The sequence below is a fragment of the Diadema antillarum genome, unplaced genomic scaffold, assembly GCF_040938485.1.
Source record: "Diadema antillarum isolate AM-2024a unplaced genomic scaffold, OU_Dant_1.0 scf00000225, whole genome shotgun sequence".
Lineage (NCBI taxonomy): Eukaryota > Metazoa > Echinodermata > Echinoidea > Diadematoida > Diadematidae > Diadema > Diadema antillarum.
Genome location: NW_027271114.1, coordinates 385,067 through 400,595, shown reverse-complemented (window position 1 = coordinate 400,595; position 15,529 = coordinate 385,067). Strand labels below are relative to the sequence as shown.

General features: G+C 38.1%; 1 protein-coding gene across 1 annotated transcript; it reads right to left on the bottom strand.

Annotated features, from left to right (window-relative positions):
• Positions 1–1,292: 1,292 nt before the first annotated feature.
• On the bottom strand, positions 1,293–13,117 carry LOC139724637 (O-acyltransferase like protein-like). The gene is made up of 16 exons (XM_071635770.1): positions 13,012–13,117; positions 12,556–12,656; positions 11,982–12,150; positions 11,396–11,571; positions 10,773–10,851; positions 9,690–9,774; positions 8,398–8,846; positions 7,637–7,804; positions 6,927–7,020; positions 6,163–6,442; positions 5,454–5,533; positions 4,572–4,676; positions 3,439–3,586; positions 2,584–2,767; positions 2,057–2,199; positions 1,293–1,430 (listed from the first exon to the last, which is right to left on the bottom strand). Exons 1-16 carry the CDS (start codon positions 13,115–13,117, stop codon positions 1,293–1,295), a joined length of 2,505 nt encoding a protein of 834 aa, XP_071491871.1.
• Between the last annotated feature and the right edge of the window lie 2,412 nt (positions 13,118–15,529).

Below are 15,529 nucleotides of genomic sequence, written 5' to 3'. Positions count from 1 at the left end.
TTCTCTCTTTTTTTTTTGGTGGCAGAAACATATCTAAATAAGTATTTGCAAAGCAAATTCAAAATTTTGGGGGAAATGCAGAATATGTAGGAGTTTTTTGGCATATGAATGTATGCTTGAAAGCGAGATGTGGATGTTTTGAAATGCTCTCAGGGATGAAAATTAATGCACACCCGTACCGTGTGAGTTTGATTCACGTATTTTCCTGTGTTTCTATGGAATGTGTGTGTGTGTGTGTGTGTGTGTGTGTGTGTGCGTGCGTGTGTGTGTGTCTGTTTTTCTGTCTGTCTGTTCTGCGTGTGAATGCGAGTGGGGGGGGGGGGGGGGGGGAGGCACTCTGTAAACTTATTCACTGTACCCTCGTCCAGACACCTCAGAAATGGATCCTAAATTACGGCACATCAAATTTGCAACCTGAGTAGAAGATAGCGTCACACCCGTAAAACATATCGTAAATGTCATCACCTAGGGCGTCACCTTAATGGCCTGTTTCGCTTATGGTACCACGTATTACACTACCCTAAATGGCAATTTGAATCGCTGCTTCCCACACTATATTGGAAAATAACAAACTTTACAGAACACTTTCCTGAAATAGGGCCTACAACAAGGAATTCAGTGGAATAAGCAGATGTCAGATTTTATTCTCAATCCACAACACTCAATTCATCTTCGCACTATTCTTGTAAAATTTTCCTCCCTGAATATCAATATACATGTAGTATTTTGTGAAGTACGACCCCTAAATGGTGATGATGTAGCCCGTCCAAATAGACAAAAGTATTACGAGGTGCAAATTCAATCAGGCGCAGGTTGTACGAAATGAATACATGATTAAAATGAATAGTAATATAATTATGTTAGTTGACTGGTTGAAATCGTTAAGGTACCGAGAAATCCCTGAAGTTAAAACGCCCTTGGGGAAGTAGTTGTGATAATTTTAAGCAGTTATGAGTCAATTCTTGCACGCAACAGGAATCAATGATAGTGGCGTAATATAAAGTCTTCATTAATCAATGTGGTATTTAAGTCAATGTAAAGTCTCATTTACATCAGTGGACGTCGCTTAAACGTCAAACTTGCAAGGTCGACAAATTGGTGAAGAGGAAGAAAAATTATACCCTGGATTGTGTTAATTCTATGTGTAAGTCGGTATTCACGTATAAGTCGAGGGATTTTCTCCGGTTCCTTTGAATTCGACCTCGGCGAGGTAGACATTATTTCTTCGAAATTATGCTGCACCGTGATTTGCCACGTACGTCTTGGAGCGTACTGTATTCGCTGTCCTCTGTCTAGTTACGTTTGACTTTTGGCATCTTGTGCGCGCCAAAAAAGACCTTTTCCAGCCCCATGGCAGGCCCTTCGATGAGTAGAGAGAGAACCAGCCCACTGGCGTAGGAGATCACGAGGTTGCCGGTATACCAGTAACTCTGTGAGGAGACACACAAAAGAATAGAGGCAGGATTTGGCGTACCTTCTTTAAGAATCTTTACAAAATTTAAAGTGATTATTAATTCATCTTCATGCCTGATTATGAACATTTGGGTTACTGTGTATGAATATGATATCGTTTGTTTATTGACCTGTAGATGTTTGGTTTGGTTGGATGAGGGTATCGTTTCTTCTTCTTTTCTTGTCTCTACTTACCTACTTTAATTTTGATATATCGTTTTACAATAGTAAATTTACAAATGTATTCAAACCATACAATGGATATTTTCCACTCAAGACGTTATAAAAAGCTACATTATATGGCAGTCAATACATTTCAATACTTGAAGAATATATCATCACCAGTTGCTATGTCAGGTAATGCTCCGGCAGGTTTCCTGGTCGTCAGGGGAAACAAGTCTTTGTCATGAAGGTATATGTAACAAAAAGAAAGGAAGGAATAAGTCACTAAGACGGTCTTTTCCTTCCTCATTCGGAGGGAATATATATATATATATATATATATATATATATATATATATATGTATATAATAATGATAATAATAATATATATAATAATGATAATAATAATATATATAATAATGAGAGATTGCAAAATACTTACGATTGTTAAGACGGTCATGTGGAAGGGAACCTGATCAGACAGAATCTTGGTGAACATGGGTGTGGAGTGGATGAGATACGTGCAGTACGTCAGTCGAGCCATCGGGATCCAGAAACGCCACTCGAGGAGAACTGCAATTGGTCCTGAAAAAAAAAAGGGGGGAGAAAAAAATAAGGCTAGAAAGGTAAGATTAAAAGCAGATATAGGTGGTCAATCATGTACTCTGTCCTTAAGGAGGTATGATGAAGCTTTTCGTATATATTTAGAGGTCATTTTTCGTGTTTCACACACAAAACACAAATATGCATTCGACAGAGAATTCAAAACAGGTCCATATAGCTTTGATCAAGGACCCTCTTTCCTTTCTGATCCCCCACGTCCATTAGCTGATTTTCGTGGTGCCTGGCGCAGGAATCCTATAATACATAATGAGACGAAGATGCACTGATTTGATTCTGGGCAAAATCTCTCGTGATCAGACTTTACAGAGCACTATAAGCTTTGTTTGTTTGCGAGTTTGTTTTTACCTCCGTATCCCGTCTGACAAGCGAATATGATCCACGCCACACCGATGCCCCACGCCATACGATGGACGGTGAGATAAAAGACGGCCACCGGTTGGGAGACCTCGTCCGATGGCACCCAGGCTTGGCCGTACACCACGGAGTAGAGCGTTGCCAAGGCAACGCACCATCCAACCAGCATCAACCCCTTACAGGAGGAATAAAAGAACAGTTAGCCCATCTGTCTCTTGCACACAATTGGCCATGTTTGATACTTGGTGAGGAGTGTTGTCGATGAACATGCCCTTTTCCTAACCACGATTTCGTATGTTTGTTGAGAATCATCGTCCACATCAAAGTCAACAACATTTTCATTGCTCGCATTATAGAATACAATTTAATTCAAAAAGATATTGAGCGCAAACTAGGCACAGAATCCTTAGTAGCAAAGCGCCAAAGATGACGCTCATTTTCTTTTCCCTGTATATAAACACGCGTGTATTTCATTATCTTTAGTAGATGTGTATAAACACGAGACAAGTCTCTTCCATTCCGCAAATTAACAGTTTCTTAATTCATTTTAATCTCTTTGTGCCTTATATAGATGGAAATTTGAGGAACTAAAAGCTTTTGATTTTGGTTTTAAAATTTTGATGGGAAATGGAGGGGTTGCTAGAAGCGAGAAGCTTGGTAATGGCATGATTAATAGTATCATACACACAAGTCGGTACACGATCGCAAATTTCTTGTTAAATACAGCGTTTTCGGAGGAGTAGGCGCATTTGAATATGAAACAGTGAATAGAGTTATTACAATAAATGAGTTATGGTGCAAAACAATGATTAATGTAACACACGACAGCCATTGTGGTGAACGTACCCAGTTCAGTTTGAGTTTCTTTCCCTTTAGTTTGAAGATGATGTACCCGAGAGCCATACCGACCAAGTAGGGTTGGATACGGGTGTACGGTTTGGCGTAGGTCAGATCTGCATTGGGTGGATCGGGCACTCTCTCGTTATACCAAGGTCTGAAATGATCAATATAAATAATTTTGATAGTGTGTCACGTAAAAGTGTATAGGTATAGGTATGGCATAGTTTCGTGGTATATACTGTATAGATAGAATGAAACATTTCGATCCCTATCGTTTTATTTTGATAACGACACTGGAGATGTAGGTTGGGAGAAAACATCCTCAGTATTATTACAAGGACTTTCAAGATTTATGTAACTTTATGTAACTCTAATTTTTGTCCATAAGATAATGTTCTTTCACGAAAACCAACTCATTGGAAAGCAGGATATGATTTCCTTTAGATTCAGAAGACCATTTTGATTCGGCGTACAACGCAGGTACAGGGTTGAAAGTGTACAGTCCTATGTTTCCTTTACGGACCACTAAATTCGAGTTGAGCAGGAGCCGAGGGAGCAGGGGGGGGGGGGGGGGAGTAAAATTTTCCGGACATTTTGAAATTGGAATGGATTTGGCTTATATCAAACAAAATAATCTGTCTTGTATTCTATAGGTGTTTTTCTTGTTTTTTGATGTTCATTTCAACGACTAGGTGTGAGGCTCCCTTTGCAAACTACTACGCACTCGTGTGTTTGAAAAATATTTCCATGCGTTCGTTATCAGCGGTGCGGAGTTATCGGAAGACACGGTTGTCACTGGTTGTAATCATATCATCATGCTTCGTGTTAGACATGTTGCGTTCGTCTAACTTACTGGATACACAACTTTACACGTAAAGCATGCTGCGCTTTTTTTTTCGTTCCGTGACCTCACTTATTTCCAGTTCGACGGAGATGACAGACGCGCCAGAGATCGAGATCAAAGAATCTAAAGTCTCGAGCCTGCCACCGTCGCTAAGCAACTATTCTTTTAAGTCTTCTCCTAACTCAAATTGATGAAGAAAAAATGATATCAAAGATCGGACATATTTAGCTTGATAGCACTACTTTGACAGGAAGATGCGCAGTAATGGGATATTTCATAGAAGAGACATACAAACCCCGCCCCACTGATGGCTAGACCCCAGTACCAGCTGATGCCGAACACCGCCCCCAACGACACGAACATAAGTGTGACGATCACACTCATGCCCGCTACGCCTTTTCTGTGAAAAGAACAAAATGCAAACGGTATGATTATCGCTTTCCATGAATTCATGAGATCAATAATCGTATATGACAGTTAAGAAAACTATTTCTGACAAGAGCAACGTACAATTTTATAGAACTGAATGATGCCTGTAAAATACCAATAGCCAACTGAATGTTAGAGGGATGTTATTGTTTTGGTTGTGGTGGGACTGATCTTCTACACTTCGGAGTCCCTCGTAAACTTGACGGAATCGAGCCCTGTGACGAGTGGTGTCGGTCGTAGGCATTACTCGTTAAAGTAAAATGAGGGAATCGATATTTTACGCATCATTGTGTATGATATGCATGGCTAGTCAAATACTGAATTCCGAAATTAATTTTCCCTGCATGCGCTAGACGGATGAATTAATTTTGATACTCCACGCAAACAGCGTGCAGAGGTCTATGTCGATTGCTATATTCCAAGATGCTAAACTTTTTTTTTCTCTCTCTCTTTCTTTCCTTTTTCTGTGTTTGCTTGTTCATTAAATTAGTTGGGTTTTTTTTTGTCGGGCCTTTTCAGTGGTTGCTATGTTTATGCTAAAGTGGAAAGTCTTAACAAAGTTTAAAGATAGAAATCATACTCTAGAATAGTTAAGAGCTTACGAGGAATTGGCTGTAAAACAGTTTTGACTGTTGTTTTTTCTATAGTACATTCAGTTGAAGAACAAACTGTCACGAGACAATAAATTGTACGTTATAACGTCATAAAAGAAAATTCCGTAACGTTTAAAGGTGTGCATTATTCATACCTATAAAGAAGGACTATGACGACTGGACTGATGATGTAGAACTGCATATCATTAGCCAGGTACCATGACAACCCAAAGCACTGCGAATTTGATCGAAAATGAGTGATATTTTAAAGGAAATGAAACACTGGTTGACCAAGACTTGGAAGAAATAAACAATGGTGAACAATAGTTTATAAAGCTTACAACATTAACCCAAGCTCTAGATGAACATCCCATTGTACACGAAAGTATATGTTAAATGATCACCTATACAATACTTTGGCTCTGAGAAGGAAGCATATTTGCCAAAGTTTTACAATAAAGCCTTGACATGCATGGTGTCTTTATGGGTATACTTTATAGCCCTAAATCACCATTGATGATGATTATGAATAAACTGTGGAATCAAATTAGTGATTACAAACATCGAGGACTAAGTTTTATTCCAATAGAACCAGACAAAATGTAGCTGTGACTGTGTTTACGAACTGTTTTATCTAGCATGTTGCAATATTAGACGTCTAAACATACCAAAAAAATACACGACAGTGCACATAACCTTTCTCTAGCCACTTAATTTTTTGATAAATTCCATTATTGTAATCTATTCCTTCATTTGTTATTTTTATTAGGAATAGCAATTCGGGATAGTCTGTTAGTGGACAATGTTTGTTGACTACATTTATTGAAAACAGCAGTAACAACAACGACAACAACAAAATCTCACCATATTTTCCAACACATTTGGCCACGGGTACAAGTTATTGATGTAGAGTGGGTGTGTCCACCAACGCTGACGACACGACGACCTGACCATCTCGTTCACTCTGTCCGTCCACACCGAATGTCCGGCATGGGGAACAACCAGGACGTTCAAACCGATGGCCACCATCAACACTGGCGTCAGGCGCCACCACCGATGAAAATAGAACAGCGCCCATTCGCGGGCGGTCCGGAGCTTCTGAGCACTCAGGGCCTGAAGAGTCACATGGGTGACAAGAAGCCCACTGTTGACATTACAGAAACAGAAACAAAAAGAAACAAGACAAAATAAGATAGAAAACAAAAACAAGTGCAGTCATGAGGGGCGTAGCGGAACTAGGTCCTAAAAAAAGAGTCATCCTGACCAGATATTCATTCAATAACACTAATATAGGCGGTATGAAAATATTATTTAGTGCCACGAGAAAGTCCAGCGCCATGTTGAAGTATAGACTTTAGTGATGTCATTAAATGCAGACTCTTGGACCGGTTATGACACAATAACTTCTTTGCTTCATCTGATGTATCAAATGTCGTGACTTGAAATTCAAAGTCAATATCAGCAAACATGATAAAGATTTGATTTATCTTAAGATATTTTTGTAACTTTTCAAGATTTTCCACAATGTTGCCTTGCTAATTTTACGCCTTTAACGAGTGTCAACTTGAGCATGGACAGAAGATGATGATGACAGAAATTAGAAAAGTAATTGCCTTTGTTTCTCTTACCTGAGGAGAAAAAACGTGTCGACAGATACGTCTGCCTTGGTAACGGCCCAGAAACTGTAATTCAGCACCAGCTCAACCGTTTGCCTCGGATTCACTATCAATATGTAAGAAATATTATTAATGATGACCAGAAGGAAAAGAAAAAAGTAAGTAAATAAGAACTATGATAATAATGATAATAACGATGATAACGATAATGACGACGACGACGATGATGATGACGACGACGATGATGATAATTGTGATGATAATGATAATGATAATGATGATGATGATGATGATTACAACGCATTCATTAATGATAGTGATGTAAAGATAAGCCGAGCAATAGGCCTACCTATCTACAATATTCTTCAAGCCGGGTATCTAATTTAATGAAAGCATTACATTCCAAGTCGATGTTTGGTTTAATTTCGTTCATTCCTTTCCATTTCAAAAAAAAAAAATGTACTGGTACAGTGATACAATATGCACACACATGTTATACTTCATCATCATTTTTTAACAACATTGAAGTTAAGCCTTTGTTGAAGTCAATTTGAAATGAGCAGAGAACATAAGAAAAGGCTCTAAGGCCTCATGAAAATAATATTATGAACAATCAATAACTACAACACAGATAGAACAACCCAATACACTCATACACATAGAACACATAATTATGTACTAGCTTTTTCGCCATCAAAAGGGAAATAGTATACTATACTTACTTATCCTGCCTTGATAGAAGACTATGGTGTGACCGAGGATGACCCAGAACATGCTGAGAACACGAATTCCATTCAGTGACGCCATTGTGTTCTTGGTCTTCTTGGCACTAAATATCTTCTTACAGTTGGTGACCATCGAAAAGGAGATCAATACGCCATCAACGAGCTCTGTGAAGACAACACGATGCAGCCTCCATTAGCATATAATCTATATAATTCACTTATATCTCTCTCACCCTAATTCAATACTTTTTTTCGGTCCATCCTGGGGCTTATAGAGTGTATTTGGAGTTTGTTAACGCTTGTGAACGTGTCACGTGTCAATCAACTTTGACACGGGGACGTTACACAATCTGCGTTTCTTTCAGTACCAACTGGTTAAATCAAGTTTTGACATCTGAATTACAATTATATCGTCCTTAATTCCCTGTTCCAAAAAGAGCTTCATATCGTGATGTTTTGTTTTGGTTTTTCGTCTGATCAGAAAGTAACGTTTATCATTTTTTTTTTGCGTGCATGAGAATATAGTTTCGTAGCTGCAAAATGAAATGAATTACACAAAAAACAAACAACAACAACTGAAAATAGAAAGTCTGTTATTTTTTTTTCTATTGCAGACCAAAATTGACAGTCTATATCATCATATTCAAGTTGCATCCGATGACTTTATACTGTTCAATTTTTAATTTTAAAAACTTTATGCCACTTACAGTGTAAATATCTATTATTTCAATGACATGAACGTATCGGAGCATAGTTACCAAGATGCCGAATCCTATTTCTACTCCAGGTAACTGCAGGCTTCTTCTTGCCAAATTCTTGAAAGTTCATGGCCTTTGCTCCCCCGTCCACGGTAGGCTTCTCGCTGCTCTCGAATCCCTCGTCGATCATTCCATCATCAAAGTCCTTGACGTCATCGTCTCCTGTGCCTTCCACTACCTCATCGGCCGACGATGACGTCAGGGCGGAATCGCGATCTTGCTCCAAATGGTCGTCGATGCTCAGGTCATTGCCGACTGCCTTTGACATTTTGCTGGGGATGACGACGGAGGGAGGACCGACTTCAAGACAGAGTTCGTGGTTGGTGGCTCCCGTGGCACGAGATTCCTCTTGACTGGCTTCTTCCACCTTCTTCAAGACGAGATCTCGCACGAATGTCTCGTACAGGGTTCCCGTGACCACCAATAATGCAAGGAAAGCCACGAGTGTTCTGTTGAACGATTCCAAAGTAAAAATTAAAGAGGTGGTTGGATGTTCCTTTGAAAATATTAAGTGATAAACAAGTTCGCGTAATAGAAAGGCAAAAGGATAAATGAATGGAGTTTCGTTAAGGATACACGAAATCACTCATCATGTTGATATTCACGATATTTTTCGCTCTTTCATATCTCCATTCTCATTTTCCTGTACCATCTGTTCTTTTCCAAGTGAATTTTCCTCTCTGACGCAACTGCTTGTCTTTTGCACATTGCACAGTATATGCATTGCAATTTTATTGTATTCTGTACATTGTCATGATTGCACTATAGCCATGCAAACGCATAATTTCTGTGCGTGTGTGTGTGGGTGTGTGTGACTGGTTATCTATATCCCTTTACAAACAACAATATACTTAAAAGGCAATTGGATCTATAGGGAAACCATAACTACGAATACGATTTATAGATAGAGATAGATATATATATATAGACATAGATATAGATATAGACATAGATATAGATAAAGAAATAGATACAGATATATATATATATATATATATATATATATATATATATATATATATATACATATAATTATTAGAAGAAAGAGTCTCAAGTACGCCATGGATCCAACGATTGAATTTTTTTAAAACAAATTTTGTTATCGTTGGATCCATGGCGTACTTGAGACTCTTTCTTCTAATAATTACAACATTCGAAGTCCAACACGTGGAAAGTTCCAAGATATATATACATATATATATATATATATACAGATGTAGATATAGATTATAGATAATAGATATAAAACTTAATACGACATGGTGAATTAGGAATACGCTGAAGGCACATACGTGAAGGCAATATCGGCCGATCTCCATGGGAGAGGTTCTATACAGTCAATTTCAACGGTCTCGTTCCTCCTGGCAGCAAACCAACCTGTGGGGAGGTGCATATAATTATTTTGATCACTTTATAACCCGTACCTTGCTTTTCCGCCAATTTGCAATTTTAGAGTAGGGCCTATCTTTGGGGGGGATTGGCACATTCTGGAAACTAAGAGTACCAATGAAAAAGAGATTATGAAATATTCGCAATCATTGTTGTGCTACTGTTATTGCCTCCCTGCATAGAACTCTCGATGCTCATTTTTGTACCAAATGATTGGCTTGCTAATTTACGAACCTGCTATGGACACTTAACTGAATGATAATGTAAAAGCATGACCAAACTACAGTGCTGAGTGCCCTGGCGCATGAAGGGCTAAGAGTAAGTGTATCCACGTGCATTTTACTTTCTCTTGTCTCAATTTAGAGTTCACATCTGCTACTCATTCTTAAAGATGACTTTTAATATCAATATAGTAGTATTACAATGCTCTCAATAGATGACCACACTACAACACACTGAAGAACATTGTTTCGTTGATTTGGTGCGCAAATTAGAACGTGTTTTAACTACACCACAACTATTTTTTTCAGCTACTGCCATGGCTGCTTTAAACTCGTATCAATTTCCTTGATTATGATTGAAGAAAAAAAGAACGTTAAATGGGCCTAAAATGCTAGTGATATAGATGATGGTGATCATACCAACATAATGTTGATAATAGTAGAACTGATCAAAGCAAAAACAACATTGGCATCAACAACATCCGCGATAACAACAAGAACAGCAACAATAGTATGGTCTTATCTGTACCCAGTACAATCTATTCAGTGGAAGCACGTTCTTTTCCGAGAATGTTTCAAATAATTATCATCAACCAAAGATATTTTACAAAAGACTACATTCCAGTCCTGAAACCTTTGCTCCTGATAGTTTCCTCTCCCCTACTTCTTCGTTGTTTTTGACTGCTTTTGTTGTTGTTGTTGTCGTCGTCGTCGTCGTCGTTGTTGTTGTTAATCTTAATCTTAAAAAGAATTCGAGTTTCTTACTTGACTGAAAGAGGATCTGAATTTCCTCCTGGGTACACGTCCCGGGCCAGCAGGTCCCATAGCCGATGTGGTCTGGCATCTTGTTTATGAGAACGTCAATCAACAGAACGACACACAACATGGCAAAAATATAATGGCATAGACAAGATAGATACATCAACCACCAAAATGAGAAGGGATTACAATATAATGGATGCTACTCTCCGGCTTTTTGGAATTTTTTTTTTTCATTTTTTTTTTTTGTGCTTGCTCGTTTGTTTTTTAGTCTCTTGTTTTGGTAATGATACAATTTACAAAACTTTATGAACTTTAATATAGGGAGACTCAGAAATAGAGAAAATAGCATTAGACAGAAAAACAAAAACAGGTAGAGAAGTCTAAGGGAGTAATAATTATAGATACAGATCGACAAATTGAATATATAGACTCTAGATAGATAGATAGATAGATAGATAGATAGATAGATAGATAGGTAGATAGATAGATAGATAGATAGATAGATAGATAGATAGATACGTATGGGTAGATAGCCAGCTAGGTAGATTATAGATAGGTATAGAAAGATAGGTATAGCGAAATATATTTCAAAGGTTATGATGAAAGAAGTTTCCTGCGATTTGCACCTCCTGAAATAATTTGAAGCGCGTTCTCCGATAGCAGTACTTCCCGTCGAAAGGCGCATACCAGAGCAGAGTCCCGTTCTTCTTGACCATCTCACAGAGCCAGATGTTTCCCGGAAACTTTTGGAGCCACGTGTCTAGGATGACGTCCAATTGTGGTTCTCCGTAGGAGTGTTCCACTGTGACGTAATCACAAGAGAAAAATTGACGGGAATAACGGGTTCTAATATTAGACAATCATAAATAGGTAGGCCTGGCATTCCTCATTAAATAAAATTTTTTGTTCGTTCAGTTGATCAATATCCACTTTGCATTCATCCATGACCCTGTGTACAGAACATCGTGGAAAAGAAAAGTAAAGTCCTGAAATCCTGGGACATTTTCTCTTTTAATCTAATGGCTTGATAGGATGGCCCAAAAGGAATGATCTTCTGAAACGTATGAAATAAAACAGACATCATTCCGTTTCGTCAAATACGATGATATGAGGATATCAGGCCTGGTATGGAAATGGTATAAATGCTCAAATGAACATACACAAAGACAAGCACATTCCTACGATTTTATAACCATCTGGGAATCAACTTACTGAGAGTAGCGTAGCGCGCCCGTGATGCCAGGTCGGTGTTGAATCGCTCGACGTCGTCGAGACACTCTTGGGAGACAAGGTCGTCTGCGAAGACGTAGAATCGTTTTCCCGATGGCGCCTCTTTCAATCTGGCGTTCCTCTTTAATTTTACTATCTCGTCCAGTTGAAACTGCAACAGGGATATTGGTAATATTCATGTGATACGCAATAAAGAAATGAAAAATATATATGGTATATATAATATTGACTCATTTAATTATCAATTAATAATGGCTTGTGTAAACACAGACAAAGAAAAGTATAAACTGATATAAAACAAAGAATAAAGATACGCTTGTGAGCTAGTAAATTTTGTCGATAAAATTATGTCATTATTATTTCAAGTTGTTATTCATATTACCCAAAGTTTTCAGCATTACCATTACTGACTTGACTGAAGTGCGTTGGTGGGGATGTGTGTAAATATAATATTGTACAATGTGAGCGCTGATTCAAAGGAGTTTTACAACAAGCGGTAATGCAATAAATCCATTTAAAAGTACAATTTGATGTTTACTGCAGGAATTATACCTACCTTCAGATGTTTTCTCCTATCTGAAAGCAATTCCATTGTTTCTTCAAAATTAAAACCCTGCTCAGTGATAGACCTTTTCAACGCATCAAATAGGTCGTCATCTGAAAAACATGAACAAAAAGCAAAACAAAAATAAGTCCAAGGAGTCTCACGCGGTAACTATGACAACAAGACATCATCTCTGAGGACAAAAACATACACGGGGAAATCTCCCTGACAAATTCCTTACCGACACTGTTTATATTGATTCCAGTGTACTACTATTTTATTGAACAGTAAGTTATCTACTGTCTGTCGAAAGTGCAAGGATTTATGTATTTTTTTATAACTGTCAACAGACTCCGAATTTATTTAGGCCTACAAGCAGGTATGAGTAAGTAACCGTCATTTGGACGGAAAAACAACAACAAACAAGAGAAACATTCCTCTATGAAAAAAAAAATGATAATGATTTACCGCTTAGTGTGCTCATTCTCTTCAACTGCTCTAGTCGTTTCCATTCCGGATTGTACTGTGCGATGGTGGGACGGGACGTAATCACGCAGACAGTCAGGAGACCCATCGCACGGATCAAGACATGCGTTGTAGGGATCATGTTTGTCTCTATACGATTACGCATACGAATATGCATCGGCCTATAATACGACACGACGGCCAATCTTAGAGACGCCAAGATATGAGCCTTCCGCTGTGTTTAATGATATGATTCTGTAAATTTATACATCCTGTTCATCTCAAGCGAGATTTCTCCAGTGAAGTTTTAGAGCTTTGCGAGAGATCCACGACATGGAAGACCTGGAACGACTACTGCTGCTGCTGGTATAAGTATTTCGAAACAGTGTATCGTCAAAGTCGTCCCATACAGGGAATACCTCAGTGATTATAATATTTGCCTGATTATGATTGTCTTGACAGGAAAACAAAGCCCTATCTTATTGCTCTTTGCACAGAGTATGAGATGCAAATGATAACAAACACTCATGCGCAGAGAGACAATTTTGTTTGAATAAACAGATAATAGCTCGAGTTGGGTTCATGGTCACGCTGAGCAAATAAATAATTATCCCGATAGTTGGTCTTATAAGGAAATGTTGGGATAATGGTTAGGAGTGGCCAACACGGATGAACCCTGTCAAATGATAAACAAATACTTGCTCAATCTACAATCTCCATGAAATCAATGGGTATAGGCGCGAAACGGTTTGATATCTTTACTTGTATAACTTAATTGTCCAACTGATGCTGATTGATAGAGCATTTCTCCTTTATGTTTCCTTTCGAGATCTATTGCCTTTCAAAGCTCCCCCCCCCCGTCTCTCTCTGTCTGTCTGTCTGTCTCTCTTTCTTTCTTTCTTTGCCATCATCGTCAGACATTATAATCGCGCTCGTTCGTGGTACAATCACAATCATCGTCATCATCATAGTCCTCCTCAACATCATCACCAACATCAACATCAACTGCATCCGATAAAGGCATCCAACCTCAGTGCCTTTCTCGCTGTTGTCATGGAGATCAGACCATCACTTTCACTTCGGGTTTTTTTTTTTCAATATAAGAAGAATGGATAGTACTTCTCACTGTAGGAAAAAAAAAAAGCTGCCGGTTTTGGCTACCCCGTTATTATCCTGTAGGCATAGGTTTCACCTAGTTTTCCGATTGGGATCTTTGTTCTGTCAGTTATTCAGAGATTCAGAAATGGAGGAGAAAGAGGAGAAAAACGAAGTAACACGAACGGGATGACGATAGAGGGAAAGATACAGAAGAAGGAAGACTGAAGAAAAGAAGAAGCAAAACAAAGGAGGCGTAAGGACACGAAAATAAGATTTAAAAAATGAGAAAAAGGAAAAGGAGAGGATGAATGTGATGACATAATGGAAAAAGAAGAAGAAGAAGAAGGAGGAGGAGGAGGAGGAGGAGGAGGAGAAGGAGGAGGAGGAGAAGGAGAAGAAGGAGAAGAAAAAGAAGAAAAAGAAAAAGAATTATCCAAGTGAGGTTAGAAGCATATACCCCACTTTACATTCCCACTCATCACTCTCAACACTCTTCCATGGCAGTGTTGTTCTATGTTTACGCGGAACCCTGTAGTTGACGGGATCAAAAAAAAATCAGTCAGATCACACTGAGGAAAAAAATGAATAAGAAGATCCTGGAATACATCATCACCACACTGTACTTTGACAAGAAGGATTAATCAGTAAGTTATTTTGTGATGAAGGTTGCGATTGTTCCCATGGAAACGTGACGAAGATCAAGTTTACCCTGGGTCCAAAGGGAATCGCATTTCTTTGTTTTGATTTTGGTAACACAAATGTGGTTCGAAAATTTATGAAACGTCCCCTTGCCTGTATCGCCACGATTATTCTGCAAATACAGTCGATACCGTATGCCCCCATATATATATATATATACATACATTTGTATATGGGGGCATACGGTATTGATTGTATTTGCAGAATAATTTTGTAATGTAATCAAATTATATATGATATACATATATATATATATATATATGTGTGTGTGTATATATATATGTATGTGTGTGTGTGTGTATATATATATACATATATATATATATATATATATATATATATATATATATATATACACGCAACGGGACCCGTCTTAACCATAACTTTAGTCAATCAATCCAAATACAAATATGAGGGTGTGAAACTATAACTTATTTCCCACATCTATACAGAAAACCCCACCCGATTTGCTTCAGTGTTTAAAGAGAATCTTGTAGTGATGTCAGAAATCCCTTCCCTCCAAATTCTGTCCATTGTATTCACACATTAATATGTAGTTCCTAGAGCATCCAAATACTAAACTGTAAGGACGTAGACCCATGACATACTTAACAATAATCTACATTTCTCTGTGACCACTTAACCAGATTATTTTTTTTTTTTGCAAAATATAGGTAGAATGTTACATTTTTAGACGTTGAAATAGCATTCAGACAGTTTGATC

Excerpts from the sequence above, each read along its gene's own strand:
- LOC139724637 (XM_071635770.1), bottom strand. The coding sequence starts at position 13,117 with ATGGGTCTCCTGACTGTCTGCGTGATTACGTCCCGTCCCACCATCGCA. Across the intron at positions 10,852-11,395 it reads GCTTCAAATTATTTCAGGAG|ATGCCAGACCACATCGGCTA; the intron begins GTGCAAATCGCA and ends CTCATAAACAAG. Across the intron at positions 2,768-3,438 it reads AGAAACTCAAACTGAACTGG|GGGTTGATGCTGGTTGGATG; the intron begins GTACGTTCACCA and ends TCCTCCTGTAAG.